Source organism: Pteronotus mesoamericanus, unplaced genomic scaffold (assembly GCF_021234165.1).
Source record: "Pteronotus mesoamericanus isolate MK-2021 breed Mesoamerican mustached bat unplaced genomic scaffold, CSHL_Meso_final contig_50, whole genome shotgun sequence".
NCBI classification, from domain to species: Eukaryota; Metazoa; Chordata; class Mammalia; order Chiroptera; family Mormoopidae; genus Pteronotus; species Pteronotus mesoamericanus.
Window position 1 is genome coordinate 39,872,501 of NW_026555186.1, and position 21,189 is coordinate 39,893,689.

At 37.2% G+C, this 21,189-nt stretch overlaps 1 protein-coding gene across 1 annotated transcript in view; it reads left to right on the forward strand.

Moving 5' to 3' along the window:
• Nucleotides 1-21,189, forward strand: part of ADGRV1 (adhesion G protein-coupled receptor V1) — a 507,230-nt gene that overhangs the window by 432,983 nt on the left and 53,058 nt on the right. The window contains exon 87 of the mRNA XM_054578596.1: nucleotides 18,136-18,257. Within this exon, the coding sequence (XP_054434571.1) occupies nucleotides 18,136-18,257 (122 nt within the window). The remainder of the gene's footprint in view (nucleotides 1-18,135; nucleotides 18,258-21,189) is intronic.

Below are 21,189 nucleotides of genomic sequence, written 5' to 3' on the forward strand. Positions count from 1 at the left end.
CTAGTCCTTTTTGGACAGCAGGGATGAGTGAAGGCAACTTCAGAACCATTAGAAAAAGGTGGCCAGAGGGAGAGAGACAGAGAGACATGGAGAGAACAAGCAAAGAAGCAAACGCTTTCGATTCAAGATTAGTTGCAATACAAACATTCCACATATTGGAGGAAAACTAATAAAGACAGCCCTTAAAAATCAGAAATCAAAAGGACGAATTTCACCTAGAAAAACATTTTAAAATAGAATAAACTATAAAGAACTTTAAGTATGTTAGGATCCTTAATAATATAAAGCAGGAATTATCAAACTACCAGCCATTCATCTGTTTTCCTGTTTCATATAGTTATTTTTATAGCTTCATTGAGATATAATTTACATGTCATAAAGTTTTTCTGTTTCCATTGCACAGTTCAGGGGCCTTTGCTATATTTATATAGTGGTGTAACTATCACCATAATATAATTCGCGAACATTTTCATTGTCCCAAGAAGAAACCCTATTAGCAGTCACTACCCATTCTTCATTTTCCTGACCCTAGGTAACCATTAATCAACTTTTGTCTCTAGATTTATCTATTCTGGGCAGTTCATATAGTGGGATCATAGAATATGTGGTCATTTGTGTCTGACTGCTTCACTTAGTATGATACAGTATGAGAAGGAAAGTTTTCAGTGTTCGCCATATTATAGCATGTATCAGTATATAGGTTTTTTTTAATTTCCAAATAATATTCCACTGTATGGATACTCTACATTTTTTTTTATCATTCATCAGTAGATATTTGAGTTGTTTTTACCTTTTGGCTATTTTGAAGAATGCTGCTATTGACATTCATTTACAAATTTTTATGTTAACATATCTTTTCATTTCTCTTGGGTATATACCTGAGGTGGAAGTACTAGGTCATATGGTAGCTCCATGTTTAACATTGAGAGGAACTGCCAAACTATTTTCCAAAGTGGCTACAGTGATGGGTTTTTGTAAATAAAGTGTTTTGGGGAACACAGCCACACCCACTATTTTACATATGTTCTATGCCTGCTTTCACAATACATAGTTGGGTGCATGTAGTACAATAGGGACCATGTGGTCTACCTAACATATGGCTCTTTACAGAAAAATTGTATGAGTGACCCCTGATAGAAGGAAGACATACTCACTAAAATCACTTAAACATAAAAAACAGATACCAATATGAATAAATAGAATTAAAACGGACCAATTAAAAATAAAATTGTGGCAATGAAAAATATAGTAGTTGAAATTTTAAAATATTAATATTTGAGGAAAACTCTAGATGAGACACAGAGAAGAAGGGATTAATGAATTAGAATCTGAAGGTAGGATTGAGGATTCACCAAGGAAACATACATAAAAGAGAAAATACCACAGCAAAGCTAAGAGACATGAAAATAGATTGCCAAAGGAAAGAGTAGAGAGGATGGAGAAAAGCAAGACCTGAAGAGGTAATAATTGAGAATTTTCCAGAATTAAAAAAAAATAACCTAACTATACTTAAAATAGGTATCTACATGGAAAAAGAAAGCTGGGGGGAGGAAGCTGAAAATTCTGGTATATTAGCAAAATATAAAGTTCCCATGTCTGTATTTTTGAAAAACTGGATAGTGAGCAGCTTCTTCTTGCTTCTGATAGTCTGTGTTGTATGAGAAGTGGCACGAACCCCACTCAGGTGCTCAGGTTACATGGCGCAAGCAGACGCAGAGAAGTTCTCTGAAAACCCAGACTCTTTGCTGTCTTCTGAGAAACCTGCACTTGTTAAACATCATGTACCTGTAGTACCTGAGGAGGAGGGTGGTTCCAGTAAGTCTCAAGCAGGCCCAGCTTAGTTCTCTGCAATTCCAAGAATGCAAAAGCAGCCGTTTTTTTCATAAGGCCCCTGAGATGGTTTCTCATCTAGTTATATTTGCCCTGCATTTTTTAACTGGATGACCATTTTCAGATGGATTAGATAGTACTATGAAAAATAAATTCCCAAGTAGTAAATCAAGAGGAGAAAATAAATCCCCTTTTCTTATAAAACTTAATTTCCGAGTTTTACAAATGATGCTAAATTTTGAGTATTATTGGTCAAACACCGTTGAGGGCTTTTTTGTTTGTTTATAAGTCAGTTTTAACAATGACTATGATACATTATGAGAAAGAAAGTTCAATTTGTAGTTAACTTATAGCCAAGCTGTTTTGTGTTTGTTGGTGTTTAGTAACCATAATGATTATGATTACTTACTTACCTTGGAGTTTTATGTTTGGCAAACAGATGCAATTCATTAATACTAGCATCACCTATTTGAATAACTGAAGAGTTTGCATAAATCATTTTGTTAGGCCTGGAATCTTTCATATAGCTATAGAACCGTTCTCCAAACTAACCACTATTGTGCGGGTTAGATGTGCCTGACAATAAGAACAATAAAAATCAACATTTATGTGTTTGTCATGACTGCTAAGTATCAAACCATTTGCAGCTGTGTGCTTTTAGTTACTTTTTTGTTCCTGGTATCCTTAATTTCAGAGTTCAAATAAATGCAATGAAATCCAAAGGAGAGGAGGGCACAGAGTTAAAGCTGCTAATAAATAAAGTTTGCCCTGTGCTGTAGTCTCCCGAAGATGGCGACTCTCAGTCCCTTCCTTCTCTCAGCCTGGCCCGGGACAGCGATGACAGCTCGGCCTCTGGCCTCTTTTGCTGCCTGACTGCTGTCAACCAAATTTTCAAATGTCAGTGGTTCCTAATGACATTTATTGGCCTGCTCCTCTCTTCACTGGGCTGAATGTGCAGTGAGAGTGAGTCAGGATGAAGGTATGTTCCCTGAACTAAATTTCAATGTCTCAAACAGCACTTTAAACAAAGCCTGTAATTTTAGGGTTTGGTTTTGATCTCTGGCAATGATAAGTCTGTCTCTCCTTGGAGGCTCATTAGAATTTACTGGCTCTGTTCTGATTTATCAACCAGTCCTTAAGTGACGAATGATTCACATAAGACCAGGAAAGGAAAATAATTCGAATAAAAAGGGGAATTAGGTGATTGCAAATCCCTTTCTTATAAAAAAAAAAAAAATCCCACACATATGTGTAGATAGGAAAGGATCATCCCTTATGTCCTAAAGTTGAGTGACTTTGTTTCCCTTGACATTTAAAAAATGTCAAATAGAGTTCAGAGAAACTCAGTGAAATCCAAAGGAGAAAGAGGAAAAGGAAAGAGCTCTTGGTAAGTGCAGTAGACTGTGCTGTGTTCTCCAAAGATGGCCACAGTCCATTGCTTCCTTCCTGTGGCATGTGCACTACCTCTCATACAGACCAGTGAAGTCTGTTTCGCCTCTCTGTACATCTGGACTAGCTTTGGCCCTGGCCAGTGTGGCTTAGTTGGATGGGTGTTGTCCTGCAAACTGAAAGGTCACAAGTTCGATTCCCAGTCAGCACACATGCTTGGGTTGTGGGTTCAGTCCCGAGTCAGGGCACATGAGAGAGGCAACCAATTCATGTTTCTCCCTCTCCTTCTCCCTCCCTTCCCATCCTCCCTAGAATCAATAAAAGAAAAAGAGTAAAATAAATTTTTAAAAATAATCTTTTTTAAATATGGACTGGCTTTGGACTTGCTGAGACCAATATAATATGATGGAAGTGATGCTGTCCCATAATGGTGCTGGCCTTTAAGAGAACTAGTAGTTTCAGTTACTTTTCTCTTGGAAGCCAGCTACCATGTAAGAAGTCCAGTTATCATGAGACCACCATGATGTTTGAAATGCCAGGCTAGTCATGTGGAGGGGCCACGTGGGCAGAATTGCTGGGCTGGCCTTCAGTTGTTTCAGGCACCTCACCTCTGATTCCAGACAAGAGAGTAGAGAATTCTATAGGTTCTAGCACAAGTAGATACTACATAGGGGCAGAAAAACTGACCAACTCAGATTGTAAGACTGTGAGTAATAAAAAATTATTTTAAGTCACTAAGTTTTGTAATGGTTTTATTATATAGTTATGAATAGCTAAAACACTCTAGTTCTAGTACACTTATTCTCACATCAGAATTACAAGTATGTCATTGTCATTTTAGATGTTACTGCTTGCAGGAACATACATGGTTTATAAATAAAAATGGAAAAAAACGCTGTTTTTTTTTTCCTAAAGCAAAATTGAGGTTTCCACTAAAGCGAAGTGGAAGTACTCTTACCTAGTAACAGTATGTGCTTGAATTGGATCCAAAATGACCAATATAACAGGTTTCACATGTCCTTGGCAGTACGCTGCTTGTTTGCAGTCTACTCTCAGTTCCATTTCTCAAAAGAAAATAAAACAATGCCTAGGGACCCAAGGAAACCCCCCGAGCTTATTACCAGACTGTAAACAATCTCTTCCACTGGAGCTTGAAAAATCTTTGTGAACACAGTTCAGTCTCCCCACATTTTGCCAACAGTGGTGGGGAAAATCTAGAACTTTAAAAAAAACATTGTGGATGCTTGTCCTCTGCTTAGATTCATATCTATGACCTCAGTCTTCAAAGATTTAGATCAGAACTCTCTGAGCCTGAAAGATGATGTGTAGTCAGTCTTTAGTGTTTGTTCTCTTCATTACTGTTTTTGAAAACATTTGGGATTTGATAATGCTTATAAGACACTAACATTCAGAGATAGTTTCCTGAGGTTTAAAACATTCAGATGAACAGTATTATAAAATCCTAGAGTTGAGAGAAAGCTTAAATTTCTGTTTAATCTCCTGATTTATACATGTAACCAAAGAAGAAAAGGGATTGATAATTTGTGGCAGAGCTGGGCATTTCTAGAACTAAAGTTTTCTGAATATTTTGCCTCAGTGAACTCCCTTTCACCTAGTCACAGTTAAATATTGATAAGGACAAGGGTAGTTCTCCATTTAGTCTATTTCAGTCCTAAACTTTTAAGTCCAAATTGCATTTGTTTTCTAAGTGGGCAGAGAGCACAGGGCATGGATATGGCAGAGTCAGAAGGAAGAATAAAGAGCTGGACTGTACCTCAGTAGCAGGTGTGAATTTACCTGGGCCCTGGTAGTCATAATTATATCATCATCACCACTCTACCAATTAAGACTCACCCTATGTCAGATGCTGTGCCAACCAGGGTTATATATATTGTCTCTATTTTTACAGGAATCCTATGAAGCAGGTATTATTATTTCTATAGTCAGGTAAGAAAATCAGGATAGGAGAGGCACAGAAAAGCATTGAAGTTTGCAGTTGGCATCACAGCCCCAGGTGACCCTCAAGCTCTCCAGAGCCACCGTAACCGCTAGCACCAATACCATTGTGTTCTCACAACTTTCATCAAGAGAAATAACATGAAAACATTGAATGAAACCTACAAAACTCTCATTTCATAAAAGTAATAGACTCCTTTTCCCAGAAAGAATTTGAAGTGATCTGAGCTGGCATATTTGTTCATATTCTGATTTCCAAGAAAGATAGCCCTCTCTCTTTAGGGTGCTGAAACATCCCTAGTTTTCCTCATTATTGTACTGGCATAAAGATAATACTTAATTAACTGTATAGAGCTGTGTGATGGATTAATTGTTAATTCATATAAGCTCTTTAGTACACTTTAATGTAGTCAGTACTTAGTATGTATTGGTATTTATATTAGCACAACTCTTTTTTTTTTATTCCTTCATTGACAGTTTAATATACTTTTATTTTAGATAGGATTTAGTAAGATAAAATGAAACATTGAAGAAATAGTGTTATAAATACAGCGTAACTTTTAATATGTGCTGAATACAGTCAGATATAAAACTCCTTTGTCCTATATGCATCCGAAATATCTCTCAAATATGCCTCCCTCTTTGTTCATGATTATGACTGGTGTATTAATCAGCTTGGGCTGCCTTAACGAAATGCCACAGACGGTGTGGCTTAAACAACGGAAGTTCATTCCTCACACTTCTGGAGGCTGGGAAGTCCCACAGTCTTGTTCCCAGCCAGTTCAGTTCCCGATGAGCACCCTGCTCCTGGCTTACAGATAGCCACCTTCTTCTTGTGTCTTCATATGGTCAGGAGAGAGTGCAGGTCGGGGTGCGGGGGAAGAGGGTAGTTCTCTCCTGTTGCTTCTGGTAAGGGTAGTCATTCCATCATGAAGGCTCCACCCACGTGACCTAATTACTTTTCCAAGTCCCTATCTCCAAATAGCCTCCTCCTTCAGCTATGCTGAACTCGTGCTGTTGCCTAAAGATGGGATTTCTGGTAAGCTTGGACTTAAATAACATAACTGGATCCACTCTTGTTTGCTGGGTTTATCAACAAGTTTATGGTGAGGGAGGAGAAGGAATGGAATTGAAGCTCATTTCAGTCTTGATCACCATTGTGAAGATGTTTCAGTGGGGTGTTAGTAGAAGATATGATCAGTATTAAATTTAAAGCCACTAAGAGCATCACAGTAGTATCGTTGCTCAGGTACATTGCACACTTTTTGACCTGCAGTACAATTGGCATCTGGCATTGATGTATGCATAAAAATCAATGAAATTTTTCCCGTTGCTTATAATTTTTGTACATATATAAAGTGAGTTTCTCATGTATTACCTTGGCAGTTTTTTCTCTAAATTAATAAAAAGTTTAAATTTTAATTTTCCTGGCATACTTTACGTTTTAAAAAAATTTCTCCTGCTCAAATCCTTCTTTATCCTGGAAAAATTACTGATGAGCCATTACTTTCTCATCCTTTGAAAGCTACATAAAACAATTATTCATGTTTATTTCTTTGAACTGCGAGCCCGTTTTTTTTTTCTTTTTTCTTTTTTTTTTTTTAAGTATATGGCCGAAATCTCCTGTTTAACTCTTGGCTGATGAAAGTACAATTTCTGATTTTTTTAAATGTTTTCTCTAAAATGTCTATTCAGACAATTTCTAAAGAATGTAAATGAAATCCAACCAGCAAGTAGGCAACTTAGTTTTTTTAAGGCTCTTTTATCTTGGAATATCTATGACATTGAAACATCACATTCCCCCTTTGACCTAGTCTATGAGCCTCCTTTGTTGCAGTCAACTGCCCATCCTGTATAATATGCCGTGGCTCCCTCTAATCAGCCAAATCCCAAATCCATAGGTTCATTCTTGATTTGCAACTTTTTCCATGTGTTATTTATTGCCATTTTTATTATTTACACATACTTTCAATTTATGATTTAGTGCCTAAACAGCTATTTTTTTAAATGCAGTCACAGAATAATAGTTGATGACATTTTAATTAATTAGCTGGTACAATATTAAAGAAAAGATTCAGAAATAAAGTATATTTGGGTTGCTCAGACTAGGAAAATAGCAAGTGGGGACCAGTGATCTGGGAAATTAGCAACTGTATCATAAATTTCTTTAAAAACATATACTCGGCACAAGGCCTATGATCACAGCGCCATACTTAATGTTTTACATATAAAACTCTGAAAACCAAATAAAAGCAAATGACATTTCTGTAAGTTGTTTCCTTTTATAATAAAAGTACACCATATCGAAGGTGAAAATCTTTTCCCAAAACTATTCTTTCACTTGCCCTATCATGACTGAAATGGTCTGCCTCATAAAAGATCACTTTCCTTACAACCAGCTGGAAGAGGCCACTCCTTCCAACTAATAGAATGTCAAAAATATTCTTCCTCTTTTTAAATCTGTGCTTTTTTGCTTACATCCCCCTTTTCCTATTCATGTTAGTGTGGATACCATTCCTCGTGACGTTCTCCCTTCCTGGGTCACCATTTCTCTCGCCTCATCTCTGGCTGAGCACAATCTCCTTCCATCCTCCTCTCTCTGGTCCTCACTCCTACTTGGTCTTAATTGTCACTGTGACTTCCCTTCCCTCCACCCTGTGATTGGACATTCCAAGGATATTTTTACTAGCTCCCTGGATTTCCTCACAGCTTGGCTCTCTCCTTAAGCATTTTGCCAATCATCAGTCCTATCAATGCCTACACTTCCTTAAACTGGGCCATCTCTGCCCTCAGAAATCCTTTGGATTATCTTTAATTGATTCTTAATTAATCTTTGAAACAGATTCACTGCCCTTAAGTCTTGTGCATAATACCTGTATTTCTCACATTCTATACAATTGTGAAATAACACGACATTACTTTATTCAGCTTTCCATGTTTTTATATACTCATTTCTCTGTTGTTTCCTTTCTTTGCCACTTTTCCTCCTGTTTCAGATAAGGAAGTAAATAACTCATTTTCACCAAAGCCAGCTCTCTCAATTGTGCCCTTCATCTATTTTTCTTCCTCTTGGAACTTGTTTCATTGAATTCTATACAATTGTCTTATGTCTTAAATCTCTCTCCTCTGTGTCTTTCCCCTTCACCTAAAAACATGCGTCATTTTTCACTGCCTCCGAGTGTTTACTCATATGCTGCTGCCTTATCAAGTTACTTCCCTGCCACTTTCCTTAACCAACAAACTTCTTGAAGAGGAGTCCATGAGCTGGATGAACTCATCACCTTCTGTTCATTGCTAAATCTTGAGAGTACCTTGCTTATACTCTCATTCATCACCTATGACTTTGGACACCAAATCTACTGTCCTCTTTCCTCATGTCCTTATGCTTAAACTCTTCTGCATAAATCAGTACCCCTCCTTAAATGGTCCATTTCCCTTCAATTTCATGATACTTTTTCCTTTTTATCATCCTGCTAAATCCAAGGCCATGAAGCATTCTTCTTGTGACTCAACTCTCTAGTGTGTCTGTTTTTCAGGGATTTCCTCTGCCTTTTTAAAATCACAGTGGTGATTTTCAAATCTATCAGTTTGATTCCAGCTTTCTCCCCAGCTTTTTCTGCCGTCTTCCTGAGAATGAGATCTTGTCCTCAGGAAGTACAGGGTTTGTCATCAACGTTGCTCCTCTGCCTGTCCCAGTTGCTCTGATCACTGTGTTATTCGTCTCTTCTTCCTCTCAATCCTTTTCCTATTTTCCTAACCTCGAGGCCAGTGTAATTTGTTTTACTCCACAGTCGTAGAGTTTCAGGTCAGTAGTTTTCAAAGATGATCATTAAAATCACACTCTCAGAAATTATGGTTTGATGGGTCACTCTATAGATTTACTGATTTAGAGTCTCCAGTGCTGAAGTCCCAACAGCTGTATAGTTTCCAAGTTTCTCATTGTTTTCTGATTTGGGGGCACTATGGCAGATTCTATTTCAGTGGTATTTCTGTGTCCACCCCTTTCTTTCCATTGTGGGATCCACTTCTCTGCCATTCCCTTGCCTCACACCTTTATCATCTCTCATTTTGACCACTGCAGTAGTTAGCTAACTGATATCCCTGCCTCCAGCATTCTCTACACTATTTACTTTTCTATAAAGGTAGAGTCTGTTTTGATTAGGTGACACCTCTTCTCAGAAACTGTAAACGGCTTTCCATTCCTGTAAAAAAATATGTATTGCCGACTCTGGCCCTTGGGATCCGTTCATGACCTAGTGTTACAATATTCTTCTCACTATCTACCTTCATGGACTTTTAACTTCAATCAAAAGGAATAATTTACACTTATTTATGCATTTGCCTTTTTGCCTCTACTTAATGGTATTCCCAATACCTTAAGCTCCAACATGTTCAATTATAGCTCACCCTCAAAGTCCAGCTGAAATTTCTTCATCCTCACAAAGGTCCCCCTGATGCCGTTGGCTGGAAGACAACTTGAGAAAACAGCAGTTACTTGATTTCTCCTAATATTTATCTTCTACATTTTATTATAGTGCATGTGCATATATAATAGTATGTATATATACATATATAATATTTGAAAGGAAATCCATATGTAATTTATCCTTTTACCTATCATATTTTCACTAATACATTTTTTATACTTGCTAAGGAAATATATTTCTTGCATAAAAAGCAATAGCCAAAGTTTACATAAAACTGTTCTAAATGTTCTGTTTCAACCATTAAATCCTCATTGAATCAACAAAACCTTAATTGAGAGGTGCTAGTATTATTCTCATGGTACAGACGAATAAATTGCATCTTTGAACGGTGAAGCACCTAGCCAAGTTCACACAGCCAGTAAATGGCCTTCAAATAAGGTCTCATGCCCATGCCCATAACCACTCTACTCTTCTGTTTTTGTTAATGAATAAATCCTACTCAATCAACCACAATGCATGCTTTTAAAAAAGTTTAATTGGCTGAAGGCCCATATTTAAAATAGATATATTCCTTTTCATTGAATTTGACAGAAACAAATGGTAAAATTTAGTGTAAATATCCTTCAGGAAAGCAAATGATGTGATTTATAATTAGTATGCATTACCTTCAAGAAAGAAGTAAAAATTGGGTCATAGGGAAAGACTAAAAGTATTGAAGAGCAATTTAAAGCCTCTTTTACAGTATTATAAAGAGTGTAAATCAGTGTGGTTGCAAATTAACAAATCATCAAAATGAATAATATTTGACCCTTACATTTATTTAATTATACAGTTCCCAAGAAGTGTGGTGACTTCCTTCTCTCCATCATCCCTTGCCCCCGCCCCCCACCCATGCCAGAGGTTTTGCAAATAAATACCTAATCTGTGTTTATGGTAAAGGTGCTTTGAATGCATGAATTTTTTTTTTTTTTTTACAAATGTCTTTCACAAACTTTGTAACAAAATCAGCTTCATCTAGTTAAAAAAGAAAAAAAACCAACAAAATGTGGCAGGATCTGTCTAGGCTATTAAAGATGAAATTGAATACTAAAAATAGCTCCATTTGGAAGGCTTGGGAAGCAGAGTGACCAAAATACTGTATGGCTGCTCATTCATTAGTCTTAGCTACTAATGTCAAACCCAGGATACCCACAGTTAAGTAAAATTCCAATGATCTCACTCAAAGAGAGAGAAAGAGAGAGAGGAAGGAAGGGAGGGAGGGAGTTGTGAGCCTAGGACAAAAATAGACTATAGTACCTACCTTGCATTTACTACTATTATTTGACACTGGTGAAACAGTCTAATGAATAACAGTTTTAACTCCACGTGAAACAGAAGAAAAGAGTTGGAATTAAAATCTCATAAATGTTAAAGTTTGCATATGACATTGACAGATACAGAAACAAAATTTTTAAAGGTATGTCATTGGGTACAAATCACTTTTATCAAATTACTTTGATCACTCATATACAAATATTATCAATGTATGTGTTATTATTTTTTTGGACAGCCACCTTCTCCCTAGGTCATCCATGAGACATTTGGTCTGGGGATTGCCTTTCTTTCCTAACACAGTGGTTTCCCTTTCTTTTCTGTGTAAGGGCTTGGTCCAAGGTTGTTAGTAAGAATGAGCAATAAGACATTAGTTTACTCCCACTTGCATAAAAATCCCTGCCACACCTGTGGGTACTGTCCTATTGTTCAAATGGATAATGATAAGCCTTTAAATAGCAAAAGTATCAGACCACTTTATAGTCTATTATTTTTGTATATGCTAAAAGCAGCTCTGGAAGTAAGTTTGGCATTCTCTATTTAAAAAATAGTTACTTAAGGGGAAGAGCTGAGGGAGGGAAGGTGGGAGGGGGCAAGGGAAAGAGGTGGGGGGAAGGCAGAGACAAATGTATTTAAAAAGTAAATAAATTAATTAAAAAAAAAAAAGAATAAGATAATGCTGAAAGTAAAATTAAGTTCCTTCCTTACAATACATTTAAAAAAATTTCCAAGTATATGAATAGCCTAACAGTGAAACATGTTTTATATTAAAAGGCAAAGAGTACCATAGTAAAAAATATATATGTGTGTGTATATGTATATACTATTTGCTAAATAAAAATATTAACTGCTTAAAAAAAAATAAAAATAAAAAAAATAAAAAATAGTTACTTAACAACAGAGACCAAGTGTATCTCCATAGTTTTTGGGAAACATACATATAATATTTTAAGATCAAACAATGCCCTGATAATCTGATAGCCTATGGTGTTGCTGGTGAAAGTGAGGCTCTTCTCGGACCACAAGGAAAGCATCCCAAGGGCCGACACATAGGAGATTGTGGTGTGGCAAGATTTATCCTAGTGGAAATATTCAATAGAACCTATCCCCTGGGTTTCCAATATCCTATCTCTTTCTTTTTAGCCATGGAAAAAGTTCGACCTTGTCCTCAGCAAGGCCAAAGCAAAAGCCAGCATCTGGAGTTTCTGCTTCATATTAAAACTTAGTCTTTTTGGAGCCCACAGGCAGCTGCTAAGGAGTCTCAGTCCCCATCCAGGTAGCGTAGCTTGTTCCCAGTGGCGGAGTCCACCCGGCTGCCCGCCATGTGGCTGCTAAGGCCACATGGCTGTAGAGAGAGAACACGTAAGCACATGGTAAAAGTGTAGGTTTGAGAGAGAGAGCGAGTTTCTTTGTTCCCCTGGGATTATGTTAGCTTGAGTTTGGGATGGACCGGGTGCTTTTTCAAAAGGACCAATCAACTTCCCAAGCTTCTGCACATTTTTGATAGGTCCACTCCCTAGTTAGACTTACAGGCCTCTTTGGCCCAGCTCCTCTCCTGCACCCCACAACAACCCAGCACTGACAGAGCAGTGCCGTAAGCCTCTGAGGTGTGAAGCTATAACTTCCCCGTGAAGCAAGCAGGTTCATGCTCCCCAGTTTATTAAGCTCAATATCTTACTTCCTTTGCACCCCTTTCCTTTATTAATAATTAACTAAATACCAACAGTAACAATGGGAGAAGAAATGCAAGTGATCACATGGAAAGAGAAGAACCAAAAGTGTTAACTCAAGTAAATGTTTTAGAATAGTAACATGACAAAGGAAATTTAAAAAATAACATAAAATTTGTAACTGGTTATACAGATTTATAATACAATGGCCAGAGAACCAAATTAAAGAAAGAAAATAAGCATTAGGTCAACTGGCATTCATCCAGATTGAGGACTGAGCGTCTACCAGAAAACAGTTCTAGGAACTGACATATTTAACACATTGTAAATATTTTCTTGCACACATAGAGTTATCTTTAGAGTTAATTAGTCTGAGTCATTGAGTCAGAATTAACTCAAGACTTCATTTTTGAATTTAAGACTAATAAATCTTAATGACTGCAGTATAATGTCCTATCAAACTATTCATAAAATTATAACTGGCTATTCATGGCCAAATACATAGTAACCTAATTTCCAAAAATTATGAGTCTATCTAGTAAGATACAAAATATAGATATAGGCAGATTGAAAGATGCATTGTATGTTTTCCTTGTATTATAAAAAAGCTAAATATCTTGGAAGCTGCTGTTAGGTGCATGCCTGGGGATGAGTGTTTTGAACTCTTTTACGGCTCAGTAACTAACTGGTAATGTAATTAGAAAACTAGGTTAACCAGTCTTCCATTGTTAGTTGTCTGACTTCCTGTTTGTTTTATAACTGATCTTCTAAAAACTTTTGTTATAATGTCATTTTATGAAACATTTATGAAATGTGTAGAAAATCACTATGTTGGTTGTGAACCCAAGTGATAATTTTCTTTCTCATAGTTCCAAGACATTTTTCCTCACAAAAAGAAAACAGACCATTTAATCTTTTACTTAAACATCACAGACCTATTTGACCCCCCAACACACACCCCACCCCCAGTAGGATAGCATCTGGCAACTTTGAAGTGCATGATTCAAATGGAATTATTCTAATAACAGTTCATGCAAGGTCCATGTGGGTATGTCTCATCTAACTTGATTATTCTCCTTAGAATCAAAATTATAGCCTACAAATTGAAAATTATATATAGCTTTTGCAAGGCAAGACCATAATTCTAGGCTTGTACCATTTTTTTTTCAATCCCAATAAATCACACTCAAAGTAGGCCTGACACTGGACTGTCCTTTAGCATTCAGGAGAGCCCTAAGTCAGGCGTTGACAAAGTACTGCTATTTAGGTTCTCAGCAGACTTTGAGACTCCTCTGAGAATTTGCTCACATTCTTTTTCTTTTCCCCTGGAAAATATACTCTATACAAGTATTGACTTTCCTTTGTGCCCCTGGATCCAATATCTCACCTCTACAGAGCCTTCAAAAGTAGGCTTATCTCCTTCATATACCAGTGAGGGTCAGGGTAAATCCAGGTAAGAAGATGGTTGGTGTAGGCCCCCATTATAGTTATGCTTACTGTACCTACATAATGTCTAAGATAGCCTACCATATCCTATTTAAACATCCTTCTAGAGCAGAGGTTTACAAATTGTAGGTCACAACATAATGGTGAGTCTCCTTGCCAAGCTTTTTTAAGTGGGATGGGATGGTGTAGGATAGGATAGGATAGGATAGGATAGGATAGGATAGGATAGGATAGGAAAGAAAAGAAAATATCAAAGGGAGAGGGAAGAGAATAGAAAACACTGAACGGCCAACCTAAAATAGGTTTGTCAGGAAGTTTTCAGTGATGATATGGATGTGATAGAATTTAGAGTCTGTCCACTGAAAGCAACCCTCCTCCAAGTGTGATCTTCAGATTACATCAGATAAGCAAAAGGGTTCTATAACCAAATAAGTTTGGGAGAATCGGGTACAAAAAAAAGTTTAACATGTTTCTTCATTGCATGATATTTTGGTACGCAGATAGGCAGGAGGGGGGCTATACGTAGCCATGCCAACTATTTCCCTAACGTGACTAAAGTCATGATGGTGATAAGGATAAGGATGAGGATGAGAGGAAGGCATAGCAAGCATGAACTTTATTCTAGGCTCTGTTCTGACTGCTTTATGTGCATGGTCCTCCCCCACTCCCACCTCATTTGGTGCAGTGTATGATGAACAGTCAGCCATGGGATAAATCTATGTGGATGGTGGCACTGGGACTCAGAAGGAAGAGAAAGCTTGCGAGGAAGGATAGTAAAGTCAGCTTTGGATTAACTCAGTTGGAGATGCTTTGGAGAGCACCAGGCCCAGAGTGTGGGGGCTCAGGAAAGATGGAGATGAATATTTGGAAATCGTTGGCCCTAAAGTACTCATTGAAAGAAGGTAACTCTTCTATGCCTACACCTGAAACTAATATAATATTGAATGTCAACTATAACTGAAATAATAAAAAACAATAAAATAAAATAATTTTTAAATTATTTTGAAAGAAGAAGATGACTCTAGAGATTATGAATTTAGTCAAGATGGCTAAATTAAAGAAGAACCTGGCACACAATGGAGATTTGAGGTATACAAAGTCTAGCCTGCTGCAACAGACATTTGTAACTGTATCTCCAGACAGGAGCCCCAGAATGTCCCAGGAGTGGATTCTGTTATCCAAATGTTCTTAAAAAAAAAAAAATTATCCTCACCTGAGAACATGCTTATTGATTTCAGAGAGAGGGGGAAGGGAGGGAGAGAGGTGGGGAGAGAAGCATTGATATGAGAAAGAAACATCAATCAGTTGCCTCTTGCACTCCCTGAATAGGGACCAAACCTGCATCCCAGCACGTGCCCAGACTAGGAATCAAACCCGTGACTCCTCAGTTTGTGAGAAGATGTTCCAACCAACTGAGTCACACCAGCCAGGGCCCAAATAAATTTTTAAGAGCTCTATTGGGAATGTGTTTGAAGTAATGAAGCAAAAAGAAAATTCTAAAATGGGAACCAAATTTAAGACTAGCGGTCAAAATTTAGGAATGAGGTAAAAGGGTAAATGAGGTATGTATGGAGTGTTTCTTTAAACAGTTTGCCGATCTAATCTTTAGATTTGCTATTTGTTCCATCCACAGCAGCGTATGCTGATTTGGCAGTTCTGTGAAGAATGTGCCCTGTTGTCTTTTCTATGAATTTAGGTGTATTTACTGGTGGGTAACTGCACATTGTGGAATTTGTGTTAAGAAAGCTCAAAGCACAGTATTTTCTCTCCAAAGAAAGGGTCAGATCAATTAAGTATCTTAATTTAGAGCCATATTTTAAAAGTAAGATATTTGGTACCTTTTTTTCAATTACTTTGTCTTTTAATTTAAAATAATGCATGCCTGTTGTTATAAATAGACCCATAAAGATCTTAAATCCACAGTATTTCATAGATGTGTTCCTTGTTTTCTGTTGATAAATTTGTTTCAGTAGCACATCCAAATTGTTCGAATCAGAAGGTCAGTGAGGTAAAATGAAAACAAGTACTTAAAAGATTGTAAACACAGACTAAATTTCAGCCTCATGTAAATGAGGCGTGATTTCCATAATAAAGCCTTTATTGTTGTCACTGGTGCAGAGCAATACCCGCCAAGGCTGCAATTACAAAGGAAAAAAATAATACAGCACCATACTTTCTTTAAAAATGGCAATTAAATTCATTGAAATCATATTTTCTACTGAAAAATAAAGAGATTTTATGTATTCTCAGCGGCATTTACACACTCCCCTAAGTAGGCTGTCTTCATGATAGTATTACTAAATGACATCCACTTGCTGCTTTTTTTTCCACAAGTAATTTCTTTCACTAAAACCTTTTCAAACTAGTTTGTTTTTCACATTAGTGACTCCTTGCTAATGTAAGTAATTTCGCATTAGTGTCTTCCTGCTAAATTAGGTACTTTGAGGATTTGATTTTTTTTTCCTCTGTAGAACTTAATCTTGACACAAGTCTGCCTATTTTGGCATAGTCTTTTGTTTCTTAATTGTAGTAAAATTCACATAACATAAAATTTACCATTTTAACCATTTTAAGTGCACAATCCAATGATATTAAGTACTTCCACAATGTTGTACAACCATACTTTCTGAACTTTTCAGAACTTTTTCATCCTTCCAAACATAAACTCTCTCTCCATTAAATAATAACTCCCCATCCCAACCACAGCCCCTGCTGACCTCTGTTGTACTTTATGTCTCTGAATTTGCCTACTCTAGGCACTTCACATAAGTACAATCGTTCAACATTTGTCCTTTTGTACCACTGGCTGGTAATCTCCAAAACTGTCAGAGTCACGAAAGCCAACGACGCACAGGGGAATTTACTGGGATTAAAGGAGACTGCAGAAACAGGACAGTCAGGACCTTCTGCTACAAAAGAAACTTCTGGAATAGTTGACATATTGAATGGGAGCTGAGGATGGTAGTAACGGATCAGTGTTCATTTCCTGATTTGATGGTTGTAGTGTGTTTCTGTAGGAGAATGTCTTTGTAGAAAATACACCTTTAAGTATTGCAGGCAATGATGATGGGGGATCAGGTTGGCAATTTTCAGGTGGTTCAGAAACAAAAAACTTTGTTGTCATGCTGTACTTGCAACTTTTCTGTAAGTTTGGAATTGTTTCAAAATAAAAGAAAATCTAGAAAGTGCTACAGTTGTATTTAGTTGTTCTAACTTCTCCAGTACATGTGGATTTTAATTGTTAACTGGTGATTGTGGATATATACACATTCGGAATTTCAGGTATGTCACGAGAGTTGTCAGTGATGTGGTCCAGACTGAGGTCTTTTAACAACTTGAAAATGTATTTATTTGCAGCTGCTAAGATCTCATTCGCTCTCCAAATCTTATATAGCTTGTCATTTAAATATTAAAATCCTTTCTTTAAGGTTATTATTCTAAAACCCAAATACCAAACATGAGTAAGAGGGGTGATGAAATCCATTGGCCTTGAAGAAATCTGTTCTGAAAAGTATTGAAACAAATTGCCTGGGAAAATGTTGCATAGAATGAGCTTAGTGTTGACAATAGTGAATCCTGTCACTTTATCTTAGCTCTTAACTTAACCAGCTATAACGTTTAGGATCATCACATAATAAAAGAGATAAGCATATACTCTTCCATCACACACACACACGTTTTTATGTCATTTCAGTTTTAAAATGTCGAGTTGGACTAGGTGAACTTTGAGAGCACACTGATAACTGCCTGTCATTTTCTGTTGGAGCGATCTTCTAAAATTTACCTGGGCTTGAAAAGTGATTTTATTTCCGCAGTTGTTCATGTAACTTCCAGAAGAGTCCAGCAGGTGGTAGTCTAGGAGAGGAACAGTTCTCCCTCTTCCCCATCCCCCTCCGGACCTACCAGCAAAACAGGAAGAATGTGGACTCAGCAATGTGCCTTCTCTTCTCTGGCATTAGAATGGGATTTCCAAGCTTGTTCTTTCAAAATGGGTATTCAGGCAAAGAGAGTATCACAAGAAAGGAGCCAAAAAATAATTTTCTGTAGATGTGTGACTGTGCCATATTCTGAAGCTGAAAATGTCTTTCTTTTTTCATGATTTCTAGAAATTCCACTGGTTTTATATCTCTTTGCCCTGATTTCTGTGACATGGCTTTGGGGAGGCCTGCACATGGCTTACAGACACTTCTGGATGTTGGTCCTCTTTGTCATTTTCAACAGTCTGCAGGTAAGCTTTTTGGTTTGAGTACTGATGGTACACATGTATGCTAGTGAACACATGACACAGAGTTTCAATGTAAGGGAATCAAGTATCCACACATAGGTGAATTAGTGTGCATAATAGCATCATGCAGAGTTGTAGAATGAAATGATGGGGTTTAAATCTTGAACACCTGAAATAGGGCTGGGCTTCTAACTTTCTGGTTATAGAGATAAGGAAGACATATTTACCCTCCTTGATTTTGAGAACATCTAAGTAACTATTAAAACATATTTTTGTTCAACAGAATTGATGTTTATGAACTTTGCAGGTGGCAGGCATGGAGGACCTGTGCTCATAATTGGACAATGGCTGTGTCTAGAAATTAGATCAATTGAGGAGTGAAATAGGTAGCAATGTTCAGGAAATGCTTAGTGAAATGAGAGTTTTGGTTCACTAAAAATAATTGACATCCTCTAAGTCTGGAAATGCTGAGCTTAAATTAGTTTTGTGAACACACTTAGGTAGCATAACTAGAAATTAAAGAACTGTAGCAAAAATTAAAGCTGGCTTTTTTAGTGCTTTTGTTAAATGGGAGAAAGTTACACCCTGAAATTTACAAATGAATACATTTTCCCAAATGAAAACTTCTGTTCTTGACTAAAATAATCTCTTGAATTTACCAGAGATAATCTCTAAACTGTTCTTATTTTGACCACCATCTTACAAGAAACAGGTGTAGAAAAACACATTAGGATTATGTAGTACAACTAAAATGTGACTCAAAGCATATTTAGGCTTGCAAAAGAGATAAATTCTTTAGTGACAGCATATTTTATAGCAGGGTGCCTAATCAAAGCATAATATTGATTTAGGAAGGGAAAAAGTACAAAATAACTTTAAAGTTTGGAATCAAGTTGACACGCCGACACCTCTCTGTAGATACAGCCATAATTAAGCCTCTGCTGTTGGCACAGTGAGCTAGTGGTGCCAACACAGGATGAGGGTGACAGCCCAGCTCCTCTAGGATCTGGTGGTTCAAAGGCATAAACACTTAGCGACGAGCATAAACTATGGCAGGTGCCATGTAAACAGAGTGTTCTGAGAGCTGAGTGAAGGGCGTGTTTACTCCTGTCTGTACTAGCATTTGAGCTGATACCCAAAGGTGAGCCACTCAAGCCAGCAGCCCTGTCCCAGTAACCTGTGAAGCCCTAAGGCCTAGTGTGACTAACATGAAGGTCCACACTAACAACCTTAAGATATATTTTATTTGTTAGACACACAGTGGTACACAGACCAGTTTTTAGGTTTTGTAAATATTTGCCGCAAACTATTAATATTGAGAAACCCTGAATTTCTGCCACCATACTTGCTTGGTAGCAGTTTTCTAGTCCTGAGTGCACGATGCCCCTTTTAGGTGGGGCATGTGCCCTTATTCCATCTGATAGACTCAATTCATTAATTTTGCCTGCCAATCGGTTTGTGACACTTTGAATGTTTATTAGATAAGTGATGAGTGTTTGGTCATAGATGGGTATTTCAGACAGAGAAGGCAATGTTAACCTAGGCTATAAAAAGAGAAAGTGACACATTTTACCTAGATGAAGCGGACGGGCTGAGGGGAGCAAGAAAGGTTTTCCAGGTAGAGAGCAGTGGCAGGAGAGGAAACAGGTGGACTGGCTTCAGCGCCACATTACCAGGTCAGGATGGGATGTTAAACTTCAGCTTCTAAGCAATGGGAAGCCATCAAAGTTGAGGGTTTTGTTTGTTTTGTTCAGATTTGTTTTTAAAATTTTGTTAGTTTTTAAATTTTTAAACTATTAAATGAGAATGACATTCTCATACCTACTTTTTGGAAGGATAATCTAAGCAAAAAGTAAATATAAATGATTGTGGGTTGAAAGATGGTCAAGAAATGGACTGCTGAGAGAGCCAGTGATGGGATTCAGTGGGGGTTGGAAACCTGAAGTTTGTAATTGAACCAGTCAGCAGTAATTAAGTAAACGTAAACCTTATGATGAAAGTAGTAGCCAGTATAACCTACCAAACCATATACATAGAAAAAAGTCTTTTGGGCTCTTATGGAGCTTAATTAATAAAGGAGGACTCCTAAGCATTAAACTATATTTTGGAGGGAGATATAAAAGAAAATGTTGGTTTCTGTCTTTTAGGAAATTAATACAAGCTAAGTAAAAACTAAAGCTGTTTCAAACTCATGTGTAATGAGCTTAATTCCAACTGTGTGGCCCTACTGAAGTGATGACTGTTTGTGCCACTCTTGCCTGAGCTCTGCCACGCTGGTTCGTTCCTGGTACCAGCACTCAGTCAGTCCTGAGCACTTAGAAATGTGATTTCTCCAGGGTTTAGTGGGGTTCACTTAATATAGAAACTGTCTTCAACTTGGGCATTTCTATGGAATATGACTCTCCAATAGTAAGATCTTCAAGTTCCTTGAACACTTAATGTGCATGTGCACGCATGTGTGTGTGTTTTACTGGCCTTTGTACTCTCTTACTGCCTTTGGCAACACCTGGAACCACAGAAGTATGTTATGTACATATGCTTAGATTCTATGTTTTGCTCAGAGGAGATTACTGCCTCATTTTTTTATCCAGGTTATTATATCATAGGTGCTCTGAGACTGATGGATGAAAGGTATATTTCTATAATATTCTGACTTTTAGTAGTTATTCTTCGATGGATTTTTTAAAAGAGCATCTTGGTTACTTGAAATATTATCAGGAATTTCTTGATCACTTTCTGAAGATTCAAGGTTGAGCTACCAAACTTCTAATACATCTGACCATTTAAGAAATTGTATGAAGTACTTTTTTAAAGCATGATGGATACAAGTGCAAAAGTAAGAGTAAAAACTAATTCTAACTATGTCTAGTGTTATTTTTATTACTTAATAATCTTCTTGAGCATAATGGCCAACAACAGTGTAAGACTTACCTTC